Raw genomic sequence first — 27,359 nt, forward strand, 5'->3', positions numbered from 1 at the left:
TGCCCTGAGGGTCTTTTGCTGAATTTTAAACCTGCGTTTTCTGCTTGTGATAGCGTGCGTTCGATTGTGTTGCTGTTTTATAGTTATTTCATTGCTTTGTTTTCCGTGGTACCACAAGGTGCCTGTAAGGTTGGCTTTGGCCTTCTGCTTCCTCCTTCTCCTGGAGGGATTTGCTGGGTTAGAATGAACCGAGGAGGTAGGACGAGCAGAGGGGCGACCGTACTGGAGAAGCAGGACCAGACTGAGAAGAGTCTGTCTGTCAGGGAGGGCCTGGAGTCTGGGCTTGTCCGGGAGGGCAGAGAGCCATTGAAAGGTTTTAAGTGAAAGGTCCCCTTAGCTGTGTAGCAAATGGATTGAAGGCAATCAGGGGACATTTCTCTCACCTATAGGATTTTATCTGTAAAAGAAAAGAAAGGAAATATGGCAACACGTATATTCATTATTTCCTCCTTTGTGCTCTTCTGAATTTAAACAGTTAAAGCCTTGAAAATAAACTCTAAAGTTGGGGGATGAGGGACGCCTGGGGTAGCTCAGTCGGTTGAGCGTCTGCCTTCGGCTCAGGTCATGATCCCAGGGTCCTGGGATCGAGCCCCGCATCAGGCCCCTTGCTCTGCGGGGAGCCTGCTTCTCCCTCTGCCTCTGCCTGCCGCTCTGCCTACCTGTGCTCTCTCTCTGACAAATAAATAAATCTCTAAAAAAAATAAAGTTGAGGGATGAAACCATTTGGTCTAATGATGAGGAAACATCAGACAAACCCAAACTGAGGGACATTCTACAAAATACCTGGTCCATGCTTTTAATGAAAAGCATTGAGAAAGTGTTGCGCATGGAAGGAGATTCGATGTGGGGACTAAACTCAGCCTGTGACCCAGGATTAGAGCCTGGCCTGGGCTTCTGTTTTGGGGTTTGTTTGTGTGGTTGGGTGGTTGGTTTTGTTGTATTTTTGTTGTTGTTGTATTTGTTTGCCATAAAAGACATTGCTGAGACGTTTGGCACAATTTGGATATCTGTATATTTTTTTCCCATTGGTATCATATCAGTTTCATAATTTTTATAATTATGCTATGTTTATGTAGGAAAATATCCTTGTTTTTAGGAAGTAATATACTGCTAAAGAACAAAAATTGAACTGAGTAAATCTGAAGATCGAATTGGCTTTATTCAACAGTTCATGATTCAGGCAGCATCCCATCTAGTAAGTAGACAGGGTCTCCCAGGAGTTGTAAAAAATGGAAGATTTTTATAGGCAGAAGAAGGGTGGGGCAAGATACCAGCAAAAGAAAGGAAAGGATTGTTTCAGCCCTGGGTGTCTTTCTTTTTTGCAGGGAAGGGACCCCGAAGGGTTTTTCTCATGCAGATGACCTTACTAGGGGTGGTCAGGACATTTCAGGGTGACTCTTAAAATGTCACATTCCTGGGAGAAGTTGAAAGTTGTAATTAAGGGGCACCTGGGTGACTCAGTCATTTAAGCATCTGACTCTTGATTTCGGCTCAGGTCATGGTCTTAGGGTCGTGAGATCAAGCCCCACGTGGGGTTCCGGACTCAGCAGGGAGTCTGCTTGAGATTCTCTCTCTCTCTCCCGTCCCCCCCCCCCCCCCCGCTCATGCTCCCTCGCTCCCTCTCAAATAAATTAAAAAAAAAAAGAAAGTTGTAATTAAGTCTTGGCTTGCTGTCTTGGGGGACAAAGGACTTCATTTTGGACTTCTTTTTTAACAATACTGAATTATTTCAAGGTAAAGGGATATCATATATCTATAAACCTGTTCAAATATTTCAGAACAAAATACATACGTATTTCTAGAGAGAATGATAAAGCATATTGTGATAACATGTTAGCTTTTAGAGAATCTGGGTGGATGGTATATGGTAATCCTCTATATTATTTTTGTAACATTTCTGTATGTCTGAAATTATTTCAAAATAAAAATTAAAAATAATTTGCTTAAGTGAGGAGGGGGAGGAGAGGATCAGATGGGTCTTTCTTCCATCCCAGATCACCAGGCATGAAGTCCATGGTGATGAGCTACCTGCCCAAGATGAACTTAGAGCCATGGAGGGGTAGGGGAGGTGTCATGAGTGATGTGGTTTGAAGTGGTGGGATTCAGAGCCGATGGCCAAGAAAGAATTCTTGAGATGTCTTCAGTGCAAAACAGTGGTTTTATTAAAGCCCGGGGTCAGGACCTGGCAGTAAGAGCTGCACTTGGGATTGTGAGGAGCGACTGATTGTATACTCTCAAGTTGGGGGTGGTTAGTTAGAGCAAATGTCTCTAAGGAATTTTGGAAGCAAGGTTTCCAGGACCTCGAGGGGGCTAGCTATTGTTAGGAAAAGGTCATTTATGACTGTCTAATAAAAAGTCATGAGACCCTTCAGATGTGTATCAGTGGGGCCATATGCTTGGGGTGTGATTGCCAACATGTATCTTGGTGGGGTGGGGGGGGGAGTAGAGATAAAGGAAGTTTCCAAAGGAATTCTTATATGTTACAGTAGACTCACAGGATCCTGGTGGTTGGGCTAAGATTGCCTCTTGCCCCTAGCAAAGTATTAACATGAAGGCAGCTGAGTTCCTAGAGGACTGTCCCTCTGCCTGTTTCAAGGACTTGTCAGCGAGCTTTAAGTAATAAGGACATTTTTTTTTCCCTTGTGCCTCTGTTTCCCACATCACATGTATAGGGAGTAGCTGTACAATTCATAGAAATAAGGAACTCTCCAGCTGAGGCAGGAGAGGATGAGCTGGGTTAAAGCAAGGACGATAGGCCAGGAAAAGCTCTCACTAGGGACACTGGCAAGAATTGGAACCTCCCTGGAAATGAGAGCAGAAGCCACAGAAAATGATTTTCATATTTAAAAGTCTTACATTTTTTTATGTTTGACTAAAGGAGGTCCGACTTACATGTGGTGCTGATTAAACCATCCTGCGGGGCCAGAGGTGAAATGAGACCTCCGTCCCCTGCTCTGTCAGGGCCCAAGGAAGGGGAAGGGCTTCCCAGCTGCCCAGCGCCAGCAGTGTGGAGACCCTGTTGGTGGAAGAAAGGAAACTGTAGGGCCTGTGACCTCTGACAGAGCAGTAAAAATGCGCGGATGGCATTAATTCCTGGTGCAGGACATAAAGTTGGGGGGAGGGAGCAGGGAAAGATGAGAAGGACCCGCACGTCTCACCAGAGAGCGCTTTGCTGATGCAATCCTGCTCTTCGCAGAGAAGGACTTCTCATAAAATGTGATGGTTCTTAAACGTACAGGAAGTGTTCACACCATTGGGCTCTTGTTTCACTGCAGCTGGAAGAAGGCAGAGAAACAAGTAGTGGTGAAACAAGAAAGGCATTTATTTATTTATTCCAACACCAGGAATACTGCAGACTAGTGTCTCAAAGATTATCTCCAAAGTGCTGAAGATACGTTCCGGTTTACAGAAGGAAAATGTGGGACACGGTTGAGCTGGGTACATGCAGGTCGGCAGTGAAGGTCAAATCAATCAGGGTCTTGGAATACATCATGGGAGGGGTTTCTTGGCTCAGGGTGGTCCTTATTGCTTGAGGGGCTGGTCTCAGGTCCCATCAGGGGATGCTTTGCCCTCAGGGTCTTCTGTGAGCCAAGAGACAAGCTGGAAAGAACAGAATCAATTCGAAAGGTTGAGGACAAAATGTAGGTAGTCGGAAGTCCTCTTTCAGGTTTAACAGAAGCAAGTGCACTTGAACGACATGTTAAAAAGAAGGGAAAAAAAGGCAATTTCCTAATGCTGTGTGCCTTCCAACCAGTAACATGAATTTTGTTACTACTGGTGAAGAAGGGCTCCGTATGCTAGTAGAAGACTTTTGCAAGGGGCAAAAATAGGTGAATGCATTTACTACATTGACTTGGCCACGACTTTGAGCAAATGTGTGATCCTTCTGGATTGTGTATAAAGATAAAACAGAAACCCAACCATGGCGATTATGTGTCGACTAGTTTTCTGTTTGGTGGGTGGGTGAGTAGGAATGAAGCAGAGAGGGCGGAGAAGAAATGAGATTAGACCAATTAAAGGAGTCCCCAATAAAAACTCGGTAGGGCAGTGGAGAGCTTTGAAGGTTTAGTCAAACTCAGGAGCCATTAATTTTTTAGTACCTTTCAAGCACGAAGAGGGGCTTGGTTACGTAAATTATGAGGTGTCCTTATACTGGAATGCTTTGCAGTCTTGCCCGAGGATGAGTTATTTCTCTGTTTTGACATGGAAAGGTATTCAGAATAGAACATTGAGTTTGTTCGGGTTTTTAAGCAAATGATACCTAGCGCTGAAAACAAAAAAGAAACTGAAAGCATAAATACCAAATTGCTAGCAATGTTTATGTCAGGCCAAGAATGAAGATTGCAGAAAGATTTTCAGTTTAGAGATTACACACTTCTAAGTCTTAAAATACGTTTTAAATTTATGGGTATGAATTTTTTTTATATAATCAGAAAAACACAGCGAGGACATTTGCACTTTGAAAAATCATTTTAGGGGCGCCTGGGTGGCTCAGTCGTTAGGCGTCTGCCTTCGGCGCAGGTCATGATCCCGGGATCCTGGGATCGAGACCCGCATCGGGCTCCCTGCTTGGTGGGGAGTCTGCTTCTCCCTCTCCCACTCCCCCTGCTTGTGTTCCCTCTCGCTGTGTCTCTCTCTGTCAAATAAATAAAAAAAGAGAAAAAAGAAAAAGAAAAATCAATTTAAACAATGCTCGGTGGTGGATTTTTTTTAAAAAAGCAGCAAGGAAAGGGGTTTTGTTGCAGAGTTTCGTTACACGTCAGGCTAAGTAGGACTGGAGAGGCTGAGCATCCATGAGAAAGTGGAGAGAGCAGTGGAAGTAGGCTGTGGATTGTTCGCCTGGACTTTCAGCATCACTGAACCTCCCTCCCCCAAATTGCACAACTCGTACAGCCCAGCTGGGCCTTCTTCATCCCAGGGTCTCTGCCCACAACACATGCACAGGAGTGAGTGCTGTTCCCTAACTGCTGGGAGACTGGGCACGTGGGTCCAGAAGGGAGAACAAGTAGGGGTGAGCCATCAGCAAGTCGAATTACTTCAGAGGCCTTAAACTGAGTCTGGTAAAATCTCAGAGAGGAAAAACTGGGAAATTGGAGGGTGAAAAGATCTCTGGCGTCCGCCCAAGTGTCTTGGTCTGTTTCTCAATCCTTTGGATTTTCTTAACCAGACTTGGTTGATGTCGAGTGTAATCAGTTATGCCTCTCTTTGGTGCCTCTCTTGTGTGTTTCAACCCGCCTGTCCTTGCACCGCATCCCTAGAGTATATGTTGTCCTCCGTGATCCTTCCACACCTGCCTTTGCTTTGTTCACTCTGTCACCACGTTGACTCTTGCACAGACTCCAGTCTGGGCCCTGCCCTTCCACTTTGAACTCCACCATCCCACCTCTTCTCCTTTTCCATTGAAAGCACACAAGTGATGTCCTGATTCTGTTTTGAGCTTGCCCTTTCTGGATTCAGGTCTCCCCGGGGCCCTGCAGCATCCCTTCTGGGCCGTGGGTACGAATACCCATGGAAACTCAGTGCTGGTTGGCATGGGGAGAGCAAGTGGCTGGTTGTCTGTGGCTCTGAGCTCTTGGCCCCATGGGTCACAGTAGGAGTCTGCTGAATGCTATGGACCCTCCTCCCAGAAAAGTGTACACACTTGAAAAATTGTGTATGCAGTTCCAGGGAGTGCACGCACTGTCTGAACTCCGTGTAGCCCAAAGATCATGCATCCCCAAATCCCTGGAACTGATCCTCTATTTTAGGATAGATGAAAAGGAGTGAGTTCACTAGAGACCAAAGCAAACTAAGTAAAGTGTGTTTCTAGAATTTTCTTCACACTTAAAACTACCCGGAGGCACAATGAACTGAAGATAAACCAGATTAGGGTGTTGCAGTTATTAGCATGACGTTAAAACTGGAGGGAAAGGTTTGTTAATACAGCTGTTGGCATATAGCTGTATAGTCAGGTGAATTGTATACTGCCTACTTGGGTGGCTCTAAAACATAGTGGGCCAAATCATTTAGGTTTAGGGGTACGTGTATATGTGTGTCCACGCATGTGCGAATGTGGGAGTATGTGTTTTTAACAGCCCACAGAAGTTAAAATTTTAAATACGTATCTAAGAGAAAATAAAGGATTTCATCTCAATTTGTCTTTCATGTCTGTTAGATATATTTATATTTCATAGAGAGTTGTTACATCTTTGTTCCTTTTGGCATTATGGACACTAACCTTTTAATGTTGCTGGTCCTTTTTCAGGATGGACAAGCTTCATTTACACCATATCTGGGAATGTGTATATTGGTAAGTGATGATGATGTTGCTTTGGGTTCAATTGCACTGTAATTTAAACTACTGAGGGAGAGGGAAAGCAAGATGGAACCTCTCATGTAATCGAATACTATGCCGCCTTCTGTCCAGCACCAGCCCCCTCTACATCCTAGTACATCCTGTATCCTGGTACGCCCAGGACAGGTCCCCTCTCAGCTTCCAGCATGTTCAGTGAGGGAGGAGAATATGAACAGCAGGCACGACAGCCGCCATTTCACTGTGGCCTGTGTGTGGATGTAAGGTCCACGCATGATCACGTGGGTTGACACCTTGTTAAGAGGTTGGCGACCTCCGTGCTGATAAAGGGATGGAGCTCTGATGGGCTAAGGAGAGCAGGAATCTATCTCCTGGGAAGTGGAAGGAGGTGAATTTGCAGTCCCAGGTGCCGCTGAGAAATCTCAAAGTTGCTTTTCTCTTACTTTAAGGGTTGTACACTTGTCTCTTGCTGAGTCTAGTCTAGGAAGGATATTCAAGACCCAACCAACTGTCATCTTATAGATGACGAAAGTAAAGTCTAAAGAAAGATCTTTGACTTGCCAGGATTATGCCTTGGTGGACCAGGGACCAGAACCAAGGACTCCCCAAGCCCGTTTCCCATGCTGCACGCCATCATCTTTGTACCATGACAAGACAGCAGCCCCACCATGGAACCTGTCTTTTCCAGTCTCAACCTTGTAGCCAGCCCCGCAGCAGAGTAGGCTGGCTCGTGCCGCCCTGTCCTCCCGGAAATGGCACAGGTGTCAGGCACGTCTCTCTGTGGGTCTGACGGAACCCCGCGGTAGCGGATGCTCTAGGTGCCCCCCCACAGCCCTGAGGCCTCAGCTCCGCGGAGCCCGCTGGCCAACTCCCAGCTGGCCAGGGGGCTCTGTGTCTCATGGCCTGAAGCTTGCTCCGAAACTGGGAAGGCTGCTCTCTCTGCCCCACTCAGGGCAGGGTGGCGGTTCTGGCGAATTGACATTCCCAGAAGCTACCTCACCCCTCAGGTGGGATAACTGAGCGCCGTGTGTGAGGCCTTTCCCTAGCCTTTCCCCATGGGCTTATGTCCCAGCCACCCACACATTTGATCACTCTTCTTTGTCCTCCTTCCCTTACCTAACTCTCTCAGTTCCTGGACTGTTGTTTCCTGTGTCCTCCTCTCGGATGAATTCCTTGCACTTAAATATGCATCTCAGACTGTGCTGCTGGGAAAACCGAAAATAAGAGAACCAGCCTCCCCTCTCCCCTCCCCTGCCCCTCATGACAGTGATGCATGGTGTGGATGGGGGGTGGGGTGGGGTGGGGCAGGCCAGGACTGTCATTTCGGAGACCCTTTGGGGTTGCGTGGCCTCCACACCCCTCCTGCACGCTAGCCTCCTCAGCAAGAACTGTCTTTCTGGGGCCCTAACGTGGCCACCTCCTGGGGTAATACAGTTCCGACCGCTGGCTTATTGATAACATCTGCTTGGAACTTGAAGGCGACACCCAGAGCCACTTAAACCATTCTTTATAATCTCTGAAAGAGGAGTTCAGTTGCCTCAAGTTACTCTTCTGGAAAATAGTGGTAATACAAACCCATGTATTTTGATCTTATACAGTAAAAATGGCCTTAGTTCCTCTTTCACTGAATAGCATTTCAGTTATGGGTCAGAAGCAAAGTTCACTTAGCATTTGAAAAACGGTGAAAAAAATCAGTGGTAGTATCCCGTGTCACAATTAAACTATATTAACCATCTGAAAGAGATGAAGCATCATTTATTGTATGATCTTTTGAAAATCATGAGTATCACAATGTACTTGATACACATGGAGACTGAAGACTGTGTGGAGGTAGCGCCCATTGATTTAGGATTTCAAGAGAAACAAAATAATCTGCACGAATGGAAAGTAATAAAGAGAACACGTGAATTCCGAGGTGGTAAGGATACCGGAAATGTTAGTGTGGAATGGGAAAGGGCAGAGGCAGCAAACTTGTTATAAGGGGCCAGAGAAGAATAATTCTCTGTGGACCATATACACTTTGAATTGCAACGACTCTTTCCTGCCCTTCCAAAAGCAGCCACAGTAATACATAAACAGTTGGAGTGGCTGTTCCAATAAATAAACTACGGCCACTGAAACGTGAATTGTGTATATTTTTCATGGGTCGTGAAATGCTATTCTTTTTTTTTTTTTAAAGATTTTATTTATTTATTCATGGGGGGGGGGCAGAGGGAGAAGCAGGCTCCCCGCCGAGTGGGCAGCCCGATGTGGGACTCGATCCCAGGGCCCTGGGACCATAACCTGAGCCGAAGGCAGACGCTTAACCATCTGAGCCACCCAGGCGCCCGTGAAATGCTATTCTTTTGATACTTTTCAACCATTTAAAAAGGATAGAAACCTTTCTTAGCTTCTGGACTCTACAAAAAGCTCATATTTGATTTTGGTTTAACTGGTGATGTGGAGGATGAAGGGGAGAGAAATTAACAAATAATCTTCAAAACTTGTTTTTTTAATTGAGGTATAGTTGACGTACGTTACATTAGTTTCAGGTGTACAGGATAGTGATTAGCAAGTCTATGGGTGATGCTGTGCTCACCGCACCGACGCGCGAGTGGCGTCGCCATACAACACTATTCCGGACTATAGTCCCTGGGCTGTACCTTTCATCCCTGTGAATTACTCATTCCCTGACTGGAAGCCCGTACCTCCCACTCCCCTCACCCATTTTGCCACATCCCCCTTTCTTCAAAACCTGTTTTTTTTTTTTTTTTTTAAGATTTTATTTATGCGAGAGCAGGAGCATGAGCAGGGGGAGAGGGAGGGGGAGGGGCAGAGGGAGAGGCTGACTCCCCGCTGAGCAGGAAGCCCCCACGCAGGGCTCCATCCTGAGCCTAAGCCAGGTGCTTAACCAACTGAGTCACCCAGGCGCCCCCACAAAACCTGTTTTAATCAGTAGTTACAGCCCTGTTTTTTAACAGACCTTCAGTCCCAGAATTCAACAAGTGAAAAGGTCAACAATTGGAGGGGGTGAGAATGACTTATACATCCCCTTGTTTTTCTTGGGAAGGCAGGAGCTTCCTGAGCCATTTCTATTCACTGGCCTGGTCACCTCTCATGACCGTGGGCCACAAGTGCAAAACATCTGGCAGGAAATGGGGTCACAGCCTGTAGCCCTGGAACAAGCTTGCATCTGTCCGGGGTAAACTGGACCATGGAGAGAATCCAGCTCGCATAACTGGCCCGTTGGAACTCTGCTTTAGCCAATGAGCGACTGGCCAAATGATCTCATTTGAATTTTATCTCCTTCCCTTCCTCCTACCCCCCATAGAGATGTTAACGAGAAAAACAAAAGGGCAAGAACAAATCGCCAGAGGAAAAAAGACAAAGCAGAGATAGCTATTAAATATGTACTGACGTATAAAATCTATAAGAGAGAATCCGGAAAACTCTTTCTGACTTTACTGCCTCAATTTTATCTTGCTTTTAAAACCACAGATGGCAGGAACTGATAAGCAAGTAATTGTCTTTTCCAAAATGTCACGTACCTCCATTCTTTTGGAATAGATGTTATAAATGTTCATTGAGCTGGAACAAATAGACTGCCATTTGGGTTGAGAAAGTAATCTGCGGAGATTCCATAAAATGGAGATTAGGAGGACTCAAAAAATATTAATTGATACAGGAAGTTCTTACAAGACAGATATTGGTACGTTGTGAGTAAGGACAGGTGGAGGTTTCAACAGGACAGATTACTGGAGTGGGATCTTTGACAGTCATCATTTACCGAGGCATCAAGTCCTTTGACCAGCCCTCAGCTGACATCTGTGTAGTCTAGGATAAAAAAAAAAAATCAAAAGAAACTAAAAACTGCACGGTCAGAAAGCCAATAGATCCCAAGTATACTGGCACTGAACCCCTTCCCTGCAGCTGAGATGAAAATAACATTACACATTAACACAGAGATCAAAGGGTAGAGGAGTCTGTATCCTGTATCCCTGCAGCGTGGGACATTTTATCAGCTTGGATGTCAGTCTCCTAGAGGGACCAGTATCAGGTATACTGTTGGGGCTGAGAAAAGATATTTAGAAATCAAAAAATACTTGTCTGTGGTTATTGAAATGACACCTAACTGGCTTATGCGGGTGGTGAAATGTTTCAGACTGACTTAAATAAGCCATTATTCATGCTTAGTTTGTGCTCAGCCCTTTGCTTCTGGTTCTGGGTGGTATAAAGTTTGACACCGCCCCTGGATGTCAGTGAAGGTGGGGAAACACTTAGAAGCCCTCCGAATTGACCTCCACTTACCTAGAATTAACTGGACTGAGCAGTGTGCTCATTCCATGGGGGAATACCTTGTGTGAGGTGCTTTGAACACCCAGGATGATCAGCAACCCTGGTCTGCCTGCCCATTGCTACTTCCTTCAGCCAAATTGAGACAGTTGTGATTGTTCTCAAATCTGTTATGCCACTTGCACCGATAATTGCAATTATGTGATTTAATGAAACAATATGTAAATTAATGAAGTAAGTATAAAAAAGAGTTGGTATTTTTAGGGGCACCTGGGTGGCTCAGTTGGTTAAGTGTCTGCCTTCGGCTCAGGTCATGATCCCGCGGTCCTGGGATCGAGCCCCACGTCTGGCTCCCAGCTCAGTGGGGAGCCTGCTTCTCCCTCTCCCTCTGCCCCCTCCCCCCGCGTGAGCTAGCGCTCTCTCTCTCTCTCTCTCTCTCTCTCTCTCTGTCAAATAAATAAATAAAATCTTTTCAAAAGGAGTTGGTATTTTTAGAACAACTAAGGCCAATGCTTTGTAAAAGTGAGTTGCTCAAGAAGAGCTTTTGAATTAGTATGGGAAAGATGACAGAAAAAGAATGGGGGCAACTAATCTCGAAGGATTTTGGTGGGTACAGTCATTATAGGTATGCTTTCGAAAGACAGGGCTTCAATCCAATCAGCGAACCCACCTTGACTGTATTTCTAAAAATTGGCAAATGTATGCACATATACACTTTAAAATGTTGTGGAGGCAGCTGATTGTCTCTTTCAATTAATGATCCTGATTTCATCAGATAAGAGGGCTTCGACTGTACATACAAAATTGATGAAATCAAACTCTAGTGGAAGTGCCAGCCTGTGTAGAGTGGCCAGTCACTCGGATGGCAGTCCTTACAAAGAGAAAGGAAATCTGGCACATAGGGAAAAGTTGCCCAGCAATTAATCACACACCGAAGCTGCCGCACTAACTTGAAAATATGTTTTCAAGTATTTTGCCCTTTCAGGACTGGTTCGGCAAACCAAAATCTTTGCAGTTCAATTGTTTTCAGTTACATCTTCCTTAACTGCCCTATTAGATTTAACATTCTTGGCGAAGCTTCTCAATGGAAACTATTTATTATCTGATTTGGCTCTGTTTGTAATTGAAAGGAGTCAAAAACAATAAAGTATATTTTCTTTGAGACTAATTTTAGGTTCAAGAGATAACCAGGTGGGTGAAATAGCATAATAACGATAAGAAGATAGAAGCAATCTTTGTTTTCAGGGATCCTGTTGTCAACATTTCATAAAACAATAACAGAAGCTAAAGGTACACTTAGAATGACCTGGAAACCTCACTCCAGCCTCTGTAACAAAGGTCTACCTTAAGCTGGAGCATTTCACATGGCCTCTTCAGAATCAGCATTGTGATTCCTCCCCTAGAGCAGCAAAGAGAGTGGGCAGAAATTTGTGCTCCATATAAAGTGAGGATTGGTGTTCTCAGGACAAGATGAACTCTTTGCTTCTAAATTCACGTTTGCTCACAGACCCGTGAACACCGCAGTCAAGCAAGCTCTCCTGAGAGGAAGAGCAGAGGAATCCCAATTCTGCATTATTTGACAGTTGTCTCTTGCCAGCTCACTCCATAAAGACAAGGGAGGGGCTGTATAAGTTGTTGGGGTTTATGTATGGTGGAACATGCTACATCATAAAATGAGGGGCCAGGAGTAGACCTTGTGGGTAATGTATATGGGCGTTGTGTTACGAATGAGTTGAAGATAAAAGACATGGTCCATTGCGCCCAGGGAATCTCAGTAAAGCACCCATAATAAAATGCTTCTTCATCTCACAGTTAAAGATATTACCCAGTTCTAAATGTGGTTATTCTTAGACTCCCAGGCCTCTCGGTTTTATTGCCAAATCCATACATGAGTAGAAAGCCTGAGAGGAGGCCTATCGTTCACTTCCATGACATCTGTTGACCTAAATCTTCGATGGGGAAGGGACCTTTAGTGGTGCGCTGGGCTGGCTGTTACAAGCTCGCAGGGGCCCATCAAGCGCCTCTTCCCTGACCTCACACCTCACATCAGTAGCTTGAAATTGACCACAGTGGGGGCCTTTACGCCACGGAAATGAGCATGCTACAAATCGGGTTCGTTCTCCCGCTCCGACCTGAAAGACAGTTTTATTTTCTTTTTTATTTTCTTAGATTTTATTTATTTATTTGTCATAGAGAACGAGGGCAAGCTGTGGGGAGCGGCAGGCAGAGGGAGAAGCAAGCAGCTCTACTCTGCATTCTCAGTAGTGATTCACATGAAGTGTGTTTTGGGATGGCCACGGCACTGTAATGGGAGAGGAAAATATCTGTGATTTCTACTGGAGACAGAGTCGGCGGCCCAGCGAATACTACAGTGTGGTAGTTGGCTACATTCATGACCAAAGGAAAGGCCACATCTCAGCTAGGTGTTCGTGAAAAGAAAGATGTGATTTATCTGCCATCCAGTGATTGCTCTGAGTTCTATCCATGAGTCCAGGGGCTGCACTGACTCTAGGTTAAGAACTCCTGCTCGGTTAGAATCCTATTTCACATTTGCAAGCATCGCAATGAGCCTTGTTGCTTCACACAGGTTATCTCCAAAGTGGAGTTTACAAGGGAGGATTTCTCTAGAAAGAAAAGTAGCTTTGTTTGGACTCCAGTAGTCACAAAATTCACAAATTAGGTGTCTGTTTATGTAATAATTCCTCAAGCTATTATTTTCATTTAAATAAGCATCCCCTAGTTGATTATTCAGCTTTAGCTTTAACGTGTCAGGGGGATGCCCATATTTATATCCCCAAATGTCGTGAAGGTGTATCCCTCTTAGATGTCTCTGTGGGCTTCTCTCCCTGCTTGCAATCTTTTCTCTGTTGTCCATTTGCATGTCTTGGTTTTTTACCCAACTGGAAGAACCAGCCCAAACCCCACCTCCTGTCTCCAGGCTCCTGTGGCTTCTCCATTCCCTACCCTCGTGCAGAACCACTGCTGTCATCTTCAGGTCACTCTATTATTCTGTTCCTAGTGAGGATCCTATTGGACTCCTCTCTCCCACTGTTGCCAAGTCCTTTAGATTCTTTCTTAACCCCACCTCTAAAATCCGTCCCACTCTCTCAGTTCAGATTGTAATTCGATTTTATTTATCCACTTGTGAGAGAGAGAGAGTAGAGAGCGCGTGTGCGCGTCCTAGAGGGAGGCAGAGGCAGAGGGTGAGGGAAAAGGACAAGCAGACTCCCCACTGAGCGGGGAGCCCAATGCGGGGCTCGATCCCAGGACCCTGAGATCTGAACCTGAGCCAAAGTCAGCTGCTTAACCGACTGAGCCAGCCAGGCGCCACCCGACTGTAATTCATTTTCACTGAGACTGTGATAATAAACACCTAACAGGTCATCCTAACTTCACTCCTGCCCCCTCAGTCTATTCTATACTCTGCTCCCAGAGTTATGTCTTCAAGACATAGATCTGACCATTTCACACCCCACTCTCTCCTCAGAGGCCCTCCACTTTATATGGATAAGCATGGCTTCCAGATCTCTTCTTCATCTGAAGCCAGTCTACATTTCCATCATTCTTCCCAGAGGAATGTTGCAGCAGTGGTAGAAGGATCACCCTTCCCCTAGAGACGCCCTGCATGTTCCCCGCACCTTACCTTTGCACAGGCTATTGTCTTGTCTAGAATGCCCTTTCTCCTAGCTTTTCCCAGCGTAGGTCTCTGTAATCCTGCAGAGCTCTATTCAAGTCAGTTGCTCCACAACAAATCCTTAGGGCCTTTAGACCTGAGTTAGCCCCTACAGCCCCGTTCTCTCATTGAACTTTGCTCATTATTTTATCGTTGCACTAAGAAACAATTTCATCTGTATTTCATCTGTCAGTCTCATTATGGAAGGGGTAGAAACGTAGCCCATCCTGAAGACACTCCCGCAGCGCACACAGCATTTAGCACAGAGCCTTGTTCATAGTTCACTAGCTATCCCACTTACTTATTTATCAAGGGAATTACTCTCTGATTAAAGAATGAAAATATATTTAGCTCCTCCCAGTGAGATTGGAGTTATTGGTTTAAAAGGAATCTGAGGGGTGCCTGGCTGGCTCAGTCGGTAGAGCTTGCGACTCTTGCTTCTCAGGGTCGTGAGTTTGAGCCCACGTTGGGCATGGAGCCTACTTAAAAAAAAAAAAAGAACAACAACAACAGGAATTGGCTTTGCTCTTCTTTGGATTTTCTCATAGTACTAGGCACTTGTGAGTACTCCATAAATACATGTTGGCAGGAATTAAAGATGGCATTTACTAATTTTCCTAAGTATGCTTAATTTTTATGAGGTATGTATAATTTGCTCAAGGACGCATTCTTATTAGCACGTAGTGCTGAAGACTTTGCTTATTAATTGGACTGTTAGACCTGCTATCAAAAGTATAAGTGGAAACATGATGCAGGATTCACCTCCCTGTTTTTTTCTCCATTGGAAGCCAGCCAGTTTCAGACTTTAATACTTGAAGATATAATCAACCAAGAGATTTAAGGAGATTCCTAAGGCTCTTATGTCTGAGGTTGAAATGAATATTATGGTACTATGGAGTTAACCACATTTGTAACTATGTGATAAATGTACTATAAAGAACGTTCGATTTCATGGGTCATCTTTTTTGTAGGGCCTGATGATGCACAACAAAAAATAGAACCTCATCACACAGCAGTGCTGGGGGAAGGTGACAGTGTCCAGGTGGAGAACAAGGTAAGTATTAAAAATCGTTAATTTTCTTGAATTGCACTTTCTACTAGTTTACAGGTAAATGCCTAAATCTCCAGTACAGCTGGAGAATTTTCTCTCTTCCTTAGGCAAAGAAACTATGCCCCACATTTATCATTAACTTCTTTATTTCTGTTGGTTTATTTTAAGGTTTTCTCTGTACGCGTTGCTCATGTTCTGGACTCACCTGAAGTCTCTGTTGTTTATCCCTAGACATTTGAATGTGGAGGCAACATGTCTTCCTTGTCTCTTAATTTTCTTTCTTTAGATGCTTGATTTATTTTATTTTTAGTCTAAGTGAAAATGGATCAACCCTCTAGGAGTATAAATATAGATCTCCATGATTATTCACAGAGAGCCCTTTGCAAGTCAGCCTCATTTTGAACCAAGAGGAGCATATGATGCATTTCGTAGACCCTTTTATGTTGAACCCCTGCCTCTTAGGTAGAGTTTCTGAGATTTTAGGAGTCCCCTTGCCTAGTTTCTTCCCTGGCTCTCTTTCATTCCCTTGGGTGATTCTCTTACTCTCTTGTGAGCCTGCTAAGCCAATCTGATGGCTTTGTGTCATTTTCATCAAAAGGATTGAAGAGACAACTGTGCAAAAGCCTCTGACAAGCTGAATTTTTCAAAGTAGGGATGAAAACTGCTTCAGTGTGTAGGTGACTGGTGGAGAGGCAGGCTGACTGCCGTGTGGTGCTCTGCCCCTGGGGTTGTAGAATGCAGTGGATTTGGAGTATTACTACATCCTAGCCCACTTTTCTGACAGCTCACCTACTGCTGCTTTAGTCATCCATGGCACCACCATGAACTAGGAAAAGTAAGTAGAAGAAAATCCTCCGGGGCACCAGAGAAAATGCAGATCTCAGGGTCTGTGCCCGTCTCTTACTAGGTTGAACTGTTTTTGAAATTGCTACTCTTGACCTACTGGAAATGGCAGTTTCCTTTGTGCCAACCCCGTGCAGGAAAGAAGCATGGAAGCTACACGTAGGCCAGAACCTCCTGATGGCAGATTTGTTTGTAACATTATCCGATTTAACTTGACACCTCCGTTCTTCCTGTAATCTAGCAGAGGGCACATTGCAAATGAGAAGGACTCGGAAGCCGGAATGAACCACCAGAAAGTTGCCGAGGAGAGCCAGAAAGACAGGAGGCAGCTGGGAGAGCCAAGAGTTGGCGAAAATGTCAGTTCACTGGCTCCAAAGGCACCGTTCTGTTGTGGGCACTTCTGTCATTAATGCTGTGTACGAGCATAGCCAGAGCAGCAAGGCATGAGAATGATTTCTATGAGAAAAAGGATTTTAGAAAACTAACATTTCAATGGGTGTGTCATGCTTATGTCCGTGGAGAGCAGCAAGTCCCTGTAGATTACAACGGAGAAGGGATAGTGAAAGTCTCTAGGTAGCTTAGAAAGTTCACTGATCTGAACGCCTAATTTAATAGGTAGTCATGTCAGAGACATGTTACCCAATGAGGATTCATACTTTAGGCCCGAAAGTTCAGGGCACATAACAGTTTCTAGAGCTAGAAAAAGCCTCTAAAGTATCCTGATTCACTCCGTGGCCCCAGGTCAGGGTTATCTGCACTGGGAACTGAGCTTGAGGATTAAAGAAGGAAGATGTGACTTCCTAATGCTCCCCCTAATCCCATTTGCACTGAGTTGTGGCCAAGAATAAGTATTTGGTATACTCCCTGGCTTCCGTCTAGCCCTTTCAGTACTCCTTGCTTCTGAGTCTTCCACAATCATGCCTGTCTACCTGGTTAACCAGTGGTATGTGTGGTTTCCTCTAGAGTGGCCAATCCTCTGGGGCAGGAGAGGGGGGCACCGAAGGGTTGATGCGGATCACATCTGTCCCCGGGTTTCCTGCTCCATCTTAGCATTTCACTTGTCTTAGGGTCAGCACATTTTCGGCTTCAGGGACCCCTGTCTTCTTGCAGAGGGTGGATTGTCCTCTGTGACTATTACTGTGAAATCTTCCATGGCAGGTAGCAACTGCAGGGGGCCTGGTTTATGCCAGATTTCAGAGTCTTTAAGCCAGACCCTTTGACTTTTTGGAGGAAGCCCTAACTCCCAACAGTGGCTTCAAAATAGTCTTAACTTTTTCAGATTTCTTAGAGATTGGGATCAACCCCCCATGCTACACTGGGCATTTAATCCTGGACTGTACTGATGACCCTGAAACAGCCTCTGTTTCAGGGAGTAAGGCTCCCTGTGCTGCTTTGGCCCACAGTTGGTGCTTTGGGTGCCAGGATCAGGATCAGGAGTACATTGCTTTGATATGAAAGGCTCAATGTCACCTTGAGAGACATGCCCTATTGAGAAAGTCTTAAGCCTCACGCATCAGCAGAATCACTGGTAGTTTGTCAAGGTAGACAATCAATTCTTCATTGGCTGCCCCCAAAACAATACTTGAGAGTCACGATACTCTTAACTGCCAACATTCATGGGGAACTCAGTAAATGAATACAGATTAACCTTTTGATTCAAATACAGATCGAAAGACAGAAATGAAACAAAACACCCTATTAAAGCTAGAGACAACTTTTTTGCTTATTTATGGGTAAAAATTCATAATCATTAATTTTTAAAAACTGATAACAGTTCACTGTTTTATCTTTAAATTGGCCTAAGAAGTGTGAACAGTGAAATGCAGTAAGAACAAATGCATACAATTAAGTCACGCTAAAGTTCGGTTTCTTCCTGGTAATTGTTTTCAGGTAATGTATCACTATGATAGGTGTCCTTAAACTAAAAGCATGCCCCTTAACTCATTCTCAGAGTCCTACTGCCATCTCAAGCTTCAGAATCAATCAGACTGTGAGTCCATACTACTCATAGTGGAGAAGTTATCAACACCTTCAATGAATCATAGGGCCTTCACCTGGGTATCGATCATTTATTGTTGGTATCAATGGAACTCAGGACCTATCTTGGTAATAATATTTACGGGATAACAAGAGCAATTTGTAAAAGGAAATTATTCAGTCAACCCAGAAGGGGCCTAACTCTGAACTAAGATCTCTGAGAAGGTTCACTGAAGTCAAAGACGTGGTCTGGGCTGGAAGTGATCATGATCTTCAGGTGGGGTAACTATACATGAAGCAGTAAGTGGGGTCCCGTTGCCTTTGTATGGGGTCTTTTCATCAAGCCCTAAAAGGTATTTACTGAGATCCTCACAGGGACTCATGTCTGAAACAGCTCTTCGTTCTCTTTCCTTGTGCATGATTTTCATCATTTGACATTATACACAAGGTCACCGTAGATGAGGACTTTTCAGGGTAACAGCAGTTGGGACTTTTAACCACATCAGCACTCTACTGAAGATACAGAAAGATGATTAGCTTTCACCAAAGAAGGCTAGATAGGGAAAGAAAAAAAGATACATTTAAGAAACAAGAAAAGGACATCAAACATCTGGTTTAGGGTAGAGGAGAAGAGGCTACTGAGAGATTAATTTAGTTGGAAAGGTCATTAAAGGAAGCATGGACCTCATTCGGGTTTCTGAAATGGGAATCCAAACTCCTGACCTCAACACCCAGCAGTGAAATCATTTTTCATTTCACATCAAATGTAAGTGTCCCTTTATTATACTGTCCAAATTATAAATGGAAAGTCATCATTTGATCTGAATAATATCAAAAGAAGCAGGGCGCCTGGGTGGCTCAGTTGGTTAAGCGACTGCCTTCGGCTTAGGTCATGATCCTGGAGTCCCGGGATCGAGTCCCGCATCAGGCTCCCTGCTCAGCGAGGAACCTGCTTCTCCCTCTGGCCCTCCCCCCTCTCATGTGCTCTCTCTCTTTCTCTCTCTCTCTCATTCTCACTTTCTCAAAATAAATAAATAAAGCTTTAAAAAAATATCAAAAGAAGCAAAACTCTTATTTTTAAACTTGGTCATCATTCCTAAATGTGTAAACTGGAAGATACTTTGTCATTCACAAAAGGTACATCTTCTGAATTAAGAAACTTACATTCTTGGGGCACCTGGCTGGCTCAGTGGGTGGAGTGTGTGTGACTCTTGACCTTGGGGTTGTAAGTTTGAGACCCATGTTGGGTATAGAGATACTTAAAAATAAACCCCCCCCCTTTTTTTTTTTTAAAGAAACTTACATTCTGAGGAGTTGGCACATCCATTGATCCAAGAAGGTTGGCCATTCCTTGCCCCTTCTCCCGTAACCCCCAACCCTTTCTCCTCCACCTGCTGACCCTAAAACTCAAGCGTATCTCTGAAAAAGCACCTCAAATCATTATGCAGTGACATCTTCATTCACATTAAATTATATATGATATAGTACTGATGATCAGAACTATTTTTCTAAAATACTTTTCTTTCAAATGTCTTTTGATTCACACTTAAATTTCACCACTCCATAGTCATTCGGGAATAAAGCTTTCCTGATAACTGCGTTTTTTAAGTTGAATTTTTAGTCATTTAAACGTGATGTTGGGAAAAAAAGACATCATTTCCCATAGAAACCCCACCCTTTCCTGTGGGCTTCGTGTATGTTATACACAATTTAACTTGTTCATAACCTTGGATCATCAGCATGTGTATTAATTATTGTCCTGAGCTATTATGTATGATGATGTCTGTAGAGCCTGTTGGCTTAACTAAGTGGTCGTAGACTAATTTTTAAGCTTCTGTGCCTGTTCTACATAGTCTTTTTTTTTTTTTCATTTCCATCATTGATCTTAAGCTATTTTCTTGTATTGCTCTGTAGTAGTTACTTTTCTGTCTTCCGGCTCTGAATCCCTCATAGATCTCAAAACCACAAAGCCTAATTGTTAGCATGATATCTAAAGCAAGAATAAGTAGGGACTGAGTGTCTGCACTTAGTTTAAAGTACGAATCTTTAGTATACAGAGTTTATGACATCTGTTTTTAAAATGTGAGCTACCAGAAGCCTTTTTAGGCTTTTTGATTTTCAGGTGAGTTCATGCTAGCATACTGTGACAGCAGATTGGGTTGTGGATAGGTGAGGTGATGATGTATAAATAAGTAGAGCCTGGAAATGGTTAAACAGAGATGTTTTTTGAACACGAAGAAATGAGTAGTGCACCCGCTGGGTGGCTGTGCTAAATGACACCAGCCCTGGAACTGTAGGGAGTAAGTTACGACTTTTGCAGAAACCGTTCTACCCCAGCGTGCCTTCTAATATTTTAAAGTTGGAGGCAGAAGGAGAAATCAATTTCAGTCCTGTACAATACGATTTTTTTTTAACTACATGGAAGTTTAAAAAATTCATTATTTATTTTTGTTGAATCCAGGTAAGTCTTCTGGTACTAGTAACATTATAATGATTTCTACTTAATAAGCTTTGTATTAGAAGTATATAAAGATAATATGATGTAGAATAATTATCTTTCCACATATTTGGAAGTAATGCTATATTAGGGGCGCCTGGGTGGCTCAATGGCTTGGGTGTCCAACTCTCCATTTCGGCTCAGGTAATGATCTCAGAGTTGTGGAAGGGCTCTGCACTCAGCAGGGAGTCTGCTTGAGATTCTCTCTCTCCTCCCTCTGTCCCTCCTCCTGCGTACGCTGCCTCTCTCTCTCTAATAACAATAAATAAATCTTTTTTAAAGAGGAAAAAGATTTAAAAAAGAAATATGCTATATTATTAGAATAGGGTGAAGTTTTAAACAATTTTTGAAGGCTTTGTTCTAAAGTTCCTCATCATTATTGCTTTATTTATTATTTTATTCTAAATTAGATAGACCTAAGAGATGCCTACAAAGAATTACATAACGTTCAGTTCTCTGTTAGTGATTAACAAATCACCCTAAACTCTAGTGGCTTACAACAGTTGCTGTTTCTCACAGGTGTGGTGGGGGTTCTTCTGCTTTCTCTGGCATTGCCAGGTCACAGGACATCAGCGATAGTGGGGGTTCGGAGTCATACTGTCAGTGTTCTCTGGAAGGATTCCTGTAGCAGCTTAAAATCTCCCAGATGATCTATAAACGTGTCTTTTTTCCTGCATCCACACTGGCACTGGACATTGTAATTCATACTTCCAGTTTTGGGGAAAAAATCAAATCTTAATTCTAAAGACAAACTTTTAGAGACTTTAATATAATAAGACCCGTTTGGAGAGAAATTTACCTGAGCAGATGTCGCCTGGATGTTTTTAGAAGGTTCCATTTAGTGCAACGTTTCTGGGTCATATTTTACATTAAGAGCAAAAAATGTCAAAAGTAATCAAACCTTACTTTTGGATTTGCATAGATAATGTTCCCTTTTAAAAATTGCTAATGGGAGATTATAAACCCTGTAATACGATAAGCAAATCCCATGGTTTGTCTTAAGTGTGTTTCCGGTTAAAGAAAATCTTTTAATTTGCATTCTCCTCCTTTATCTGAGAAGGTTAATCTTTTGGTGGTCTGGACGTACTCTTGAGTGCTGATTGAGAAGTCCAATCATCTTAAGGAATAAATGTTTCCATATTGAGTGTTAAGACAGAAAATATTTCTGGAATTTATATTCAGAATTAGGAACATCATCCATCTGTCCAGCATGTCAGCTTCAAATTATTCCTAATTTGACATTCAGAAATAAGCATGTTTAGGGTGCTGCCTGGGTGGCTCAGTCAGTTAAGTGTCTGCCTTTGGCTCAGGTCATGATCCTGGGGTCCTGGGATCGAGCCCCATGTTGGGCTCCCTGCTCAGCAGGGAGCCTGCTTCTCACTCTCCCTCTGCCCATCCCCTTGCTTATGCTCTCTCAAATAAATTAAATCTTAAAAAAAAAAAGCATGTTTATTGTTTGATGTTTTCTTCCTTAACTTTAGGATCCTGAGAGAAGCCACTTCGTCCTAATTGCTGGGGAGCCATTAAGAGAACCAGTTGTCCAACATGGTAAGCCCCAAACGATGGCAATTTTCCTGGTTGATTTCTTTTTCTTTGAAAGTATACATGTATAGTATTATGGGGAAGAAATAGCTAGATTTTTGTCCTTCTTACCTACAAATTCGAGGATTTTGTTTCATTGTTCCATCATCGGAGGAAGATATATACATGGCATTTATTTCCATATTCATTCTCTCCTTCTTTTAAAGGAACAGTTCTTGAATACCTATCACGTGTAGGACATTGAGCTTAGAACTGTAGGGAAACAGAAGTAGTGTTTTGCATTCTGTCATAGGGAACTTGAACTTACAGAAAGGTTTTGTGGCCTGCTGCTGGAATATCATTTTTATCTTTACTAAAAACAACAGTGATTTCAATACTGTTTGTAGTCCGTTGTATTTTTAGTGAAAAATAGTTACCTCTTAAGAATATCTCTTTGGCAATTTCTAAAATATTTGAGTCACTCCTCCTTTGTTTAAAAAACAAAAATGAATAGAGGGAACCGTGGTATAGTAGGAATAAGACTTTAGTTGGAGGCAGAAACTCCTGGAATAAGTAACTAGTCACTTCACTTTGTCTTGACTTCCTCATAATATTGTTTTATTAAATGAGGAACATCTAAAAGCACCTAGAATCCAACTTAATATTCATTTTTATTAAAAATTTTTTTTGCCAACTTATTTAGGTAACTGCCTATAAAACGTGTGTACGTATCTAATTATGAAATTTAGTGTGCCTTAAAATCCTATCGTATTACCTTGCCTTGCGTGAATTCCCAGGTATACACAATGATTTCAGGAAAAAAGCCCAGCTGATCATACATTTCAAGAACAACTGATTATTCAAAAAACACTGTTTTTGTTCTATTAATAACTTGAGGGGAAAACATTAAATTATACTTGACCTAGCCAACAGTGGTTGGCCTCCATTTTGCATGCTTCAGTTTCCACTCCAAAGGTGCATGGTTCTAGTTTCCTTTTATCTTGATTGAAGAGCACTGAAATCATTTGTTCTTCTGGAAGAAGCCTGAAGACAGATTGAGAAGGGTCATAATATTTATTCATAGCGGCTAGAATTTAGGTGGGAAAAGGACATGTGGGATGTAAGTCTTTTGAGTTTAATAATCGCCTCTGCACCAATGATGAGAAATGAAAGTCCGAACAAATTAAGTGACAGACCAAAGGGGTGGGTCTGCTTGGGGACCCGCCTCCGTTCGTGTTAGGGGAATCCTCTCTCAGAGGCTTGGATCTTGGGAACGCTGCATTGTAAGCCTGCACATTCAAACTCAGATTAAGGAGGGAGGAGCAAGATGGTGGAGGAGTAGGAGACCAAACTCAGATTAACCAGACAAGATGGATAAGTGCCTTGACATCTGTTAATGAGAGGCAAAGCATTTTGTTTGGTTTGTTTATTGTGGGGTTTTTTGTTTGTTTGTTTGTTTGTTTTTATTTTTTAAACCCCAGAAAGTTTTTCTTTTACCTGTGTGTGTTTAAAGACAGCCACAACCATCTCTTGGCTGGGAACCAGTACCAATTTAATGAACTAGCCAAGGACCTTGTTTTTCTTATCAGGGAGTGTCCTTAATGATGTGTCTACAGATTAAGCATGGAATGTCACAGAATGTTGGAATAGGAGACGTCTTTAGCTTCGATGTAGTCATGTCCCTTTTTATAAATGAGGAAAATGAAATCATATTTTATTTATTTACATAACAGATACGTGGGTAGTATTTATGATTTACTACGATGGGTCAAAGTGCTTTCCATCTATTAATTCATTTCATCTTCAGGATAACCTTATGAGGTTGGTACCCTCATCCCCATTTTACAGATGAGGAAGTGGAGGTACAGAGGTTCATTGGCTTGTCTACTGCCACATAGCTGGATTCACAGTCAGGCTGTCTGATTTCCAACCACCCTGCCCTTCTGCTTCTCACCTTGTTGGGTTGACCCTCATTCTGCCCTCTGGCTTCTCTGTTGGGAAGTGATGATTAGTAGCGGAGCAGGGATTCGAACCCTAGTCTTCTGACCCCATGCTTTGTGCTCTCCACTATACCAGGGTTCTACATAATGAGAGCTTGAACTCACACCATTTTTATTACTCAGGAGGGAGTGTAAAGGTTTAACTAGAGAAAAGATGAAAGCTGTAGTTTGAAAGAGTATTTACGAGATTATTGATGACTACCAAATAATTTTCTTGTTTGTAACACTTACAGTTGATCAATTAAAGAACATATGCTTTCTGGGGGATGTAATGTGCAGCATGGCGACTACAGTTAATAATATTGTAGTGCATATTTGAAAGTTGCTAAGGGAATAAATCTTAAAAGTTCTCATCACCAGACTGGGGCGCCTGGGTGGCTCAGTCAGTTAAGCGTCTGACTCTCGGTTTTGGCTCAGGTCATGATCTCAGGGTCATGAGATCGAGCCCTGTGTTGGGCTCTGCACTGGATGTGAAACCTGCTTAAGATTCTCTCTCCCCCTCTGCCCCTGCCCTCCTCCATTCTCCCCCCCCCAAAAAAAAGTTCTCATCACAAGAAAAAAAATCTGTAACTTTGTGTGGTGATGAATATTAAGTAGACTTACTGTGGTGATCATTTCACGGTATGTACAAATATCAAATCATTATGTTGTACATCTTGAGACTAATACAATGTCAATTATACCTCGATTTCAAAAAACAATAAATTTAGTGATACAGTATCCGAAAAAAGAAGAAAAGAAAAACAAAAACATGCTTTCTGGTTTTAGTTTTCTTCTTCCTCTTAAGGATTCGAAGAGACAAGCTTCCTCAGCTCGGCTTTGGAAGGCTCCAAGCTTCCAGTGCTTCCCTTGTTTCTCAGAGTGTGGTCCACGGACCAGCAATATCTGCATCACTGGAGAATAGTGAGAAATGCAGGGTTTCAGACTCCACTCTAGACCTTCTGAAACAGAATATGCATTTTAGTAAGATTCCCAGGTGATTCACATGCACATTATAAATTGAGAAGCAGAGCATCATACTGTAGAAAAGTGTCAAAATGGAAGCCCAGAAGTATACCATTTTCTCAGAAAAATAATCAGGGGATGGGAGAGGTGCTCCACAAGTCCAAACTGTAGCGATATTATGACGTGCAAGAAATTAGTCCTTGGCCCAGGATCTGCTCTCATTTTGAGTTCCATTTCCCTTTCTTCTATGTGGCCTTTAAAAGTTGACCTCTCCAGGGTGCCCTCTTGGATTGATTTTGCATATGAGAGCTCTGTCATTCTTTCCTACCTGATATAGTCCAGGTCTCTATCTCCAGATGAAATTTCTCTCATGAGCCCCAGATCCATGTTTCCAGCAACACACCAAGCCCCTCTGCCAGGAAGCCGTTCTCTTGTCTCCACTTCCTTCATGTCAGAATATCCAGAGCTGGACTCCTTGTTCTACCCACAGCCTCCTGTGTCTGGTATCTCAGCTGCCCTTAACAATTCTACCATCAGCTCAGCCTCACAGGCCAGATACCTTCTCTATCCTGGTGCCAAAGTCTTTAAAAACTGCAAATCAGATCACATTACTGTCTGCTGAACCCTTCAGTGTCTCTTGATCGCCTGCAGAATTATGCCCGAACTTCTTCCCACTGACCATATCCAAAGCCCACAGGGGTCTGGCCTCTTCCTGCATGGCCATTCTTCCCCCCCTTCAGTCTCTCCTTCTAGCACTGTGCCCTCATCCTCAATTCGTCCACTTTGAGCAAAACCCGAGTTCAAACGTAGGAATTAGACAAAGGCGCCAACAGGCTGTGACCCGTGGGCCAAATCTGCCCACTGCACGTTTTTATAAATAAAGTTTTATTGGAACACAGGCATCCCTATTCACTTTCATATTGTCTGTGTCTACTCTTATGTCAACAGAAGAATTGAGTAGTGGAGACAGACACTGTTTGACCCACAAAATCTAAAATACATACCATCTGGCCCTTTACAGAAAAAGTTTGCCAACCGGTAGAGAATCCAAAATGTGATGGTTTCTTGACTCAAAATGTTTGTAATCTCCTGTTTATTGCCAATGAGTTGCTGCTAATTTTCAAGTGACTCAAACCCCTCATATAAGTGCACAGCCTTGTATACTGCATAGACACCAAAACTATGACATTTGCCAATTCTTTGCATCAGATCGGTTCAGTTCTTGACCTCAGCTGATGCTGTCAAACTAACAACCACAGGAAATCTTAAAAGTTCCTACCATGAGAAAAAATAATTCTGTGTGTGGTGACAGATGTTAACCAGATTTACTGTGCTGATCATTTCACAATATATACAAATACTGAATCACTATGTTGTCCACCTGAAACTACAACATAATGTTGTATGTCAATTACCCCTCAGTAAAAAAAAAAAAAAGGAAGAAAAAACTCACAACTATAAAAATTGTTGTAATGGGACCAAGCCCAAGAATGTTTTGAATGAAGAGATTATCATTGCCGATGACAACTTGCAACAGAGGCTTGAGTGGGATGCAGTTGTTTATCTGAAGTTTGGTCTTTATAATCCTACACAATACTAGTCAAGAAACTTGTATTACAGTCCTTAGGGATTGGACGCTGTGAAAATCACCTTTTACTGCTCAGATATGCCTGGATTGGTTTCCGATTAAGAACTCCAGAAATATATATCGTTTCTAGTAATAGAAGAAAATATCATCACCCAGAACTTTCAGAATGTCTCTTTCTGCCCTAGGTCCATTTGTGATGAACACCAATGAAGAGATTTCTCAGGCCATTCTTGATTTCAGAAATGCGAAAAATGGGTTTGAAAGAGCCCAAACCTGGAAATCAAAGATTGGAAACTAGTGAAGAGCACCAGACCAGGTCTCCGTGCTTTCTAGAATTTTGCCCGTGGTCGCATCCGTCCATTCAGCACATTGAGTTTCCAAAGCTGACTGAGCTGATGCTTCTAAAGTGATAACACGGTTTTTATAGCAATGCACACGAGATATTTCCTGGTCCATGCAAATAAACCTAATTGTTGCTTTAAAAATCAGTGTTCTTCATTTTGATCTAAGTTACTAAGTTTCTGTTTAAACAAATCATTCTGTGTATGTTTCCCTTTTCATGTGTATATGAATGTTTTGTGATTTTTGCACACGGATGAGTTTTGTAAGCATATGTGATTGCTTTCTGCGTGTCCCTGGCAGTCGAAGTGTGAGCATCTGAGGTCCCTTCCTGGGCAATGCAATTTCCATGCAACATTCA

At 43.0% G+C, this 27,359-nt stretch overlaps 1 protein-coding gene across 3 annotated transcripts in view; it reads left to right on the forward strand.

Moving 5' to 3' along the window:
- PIR (pirin) overlaps positions 1-27,144 on the forward strand; it is a 103,026-nt gene extending 75,882 nt beyond the window's left edge. For all 3 annotated transcript variants that reach the window (XM_028115027.2, XM_028115029.2, XM_028115028.2), the window contains exons 7-10: positions 6,245-6,289; positions 15,209-15,291; positions 22,087-22,153; positions 26,845-27,144. In XM_028115027.2, coding sequence (XP_027970828.1) covers positions 6,245-6,289; positions 15,209-15,291; positions 22,087-22,153; positions 26,845-26,957 — 308 coding nt within the window. In that variant the 3' untranslated portion in view covers positions 26,958-27,144. The remainder of the gene's footprint in view (positions 1-6,244; positions 6,290-15,208; positions 15,292-22,086; positions 22,154-26,844) is intronic.
- Positions 27,145-27,359: the final 215 nt, after the last annotated feature.

The sequence above is a fragment of the Eumetopias jubatus genome, unplaced genomic scaffold (genome assembly GCF_037043125.1).
Source record: "Eumetopias jubatus isolate StellerSeaLion01/CBP00866 unplaced genomic scaffold, mEumJub1_p1.0 scaffold_11, whole genome shotgun sequence".
Classification (NCBI taxonomy): domain Eukaryota; kingdom Metazoa; phylum Chordata; class Mammalia; order Carnivora; family Otariidae; genus Eumetopias; species Eumetopias jubatus.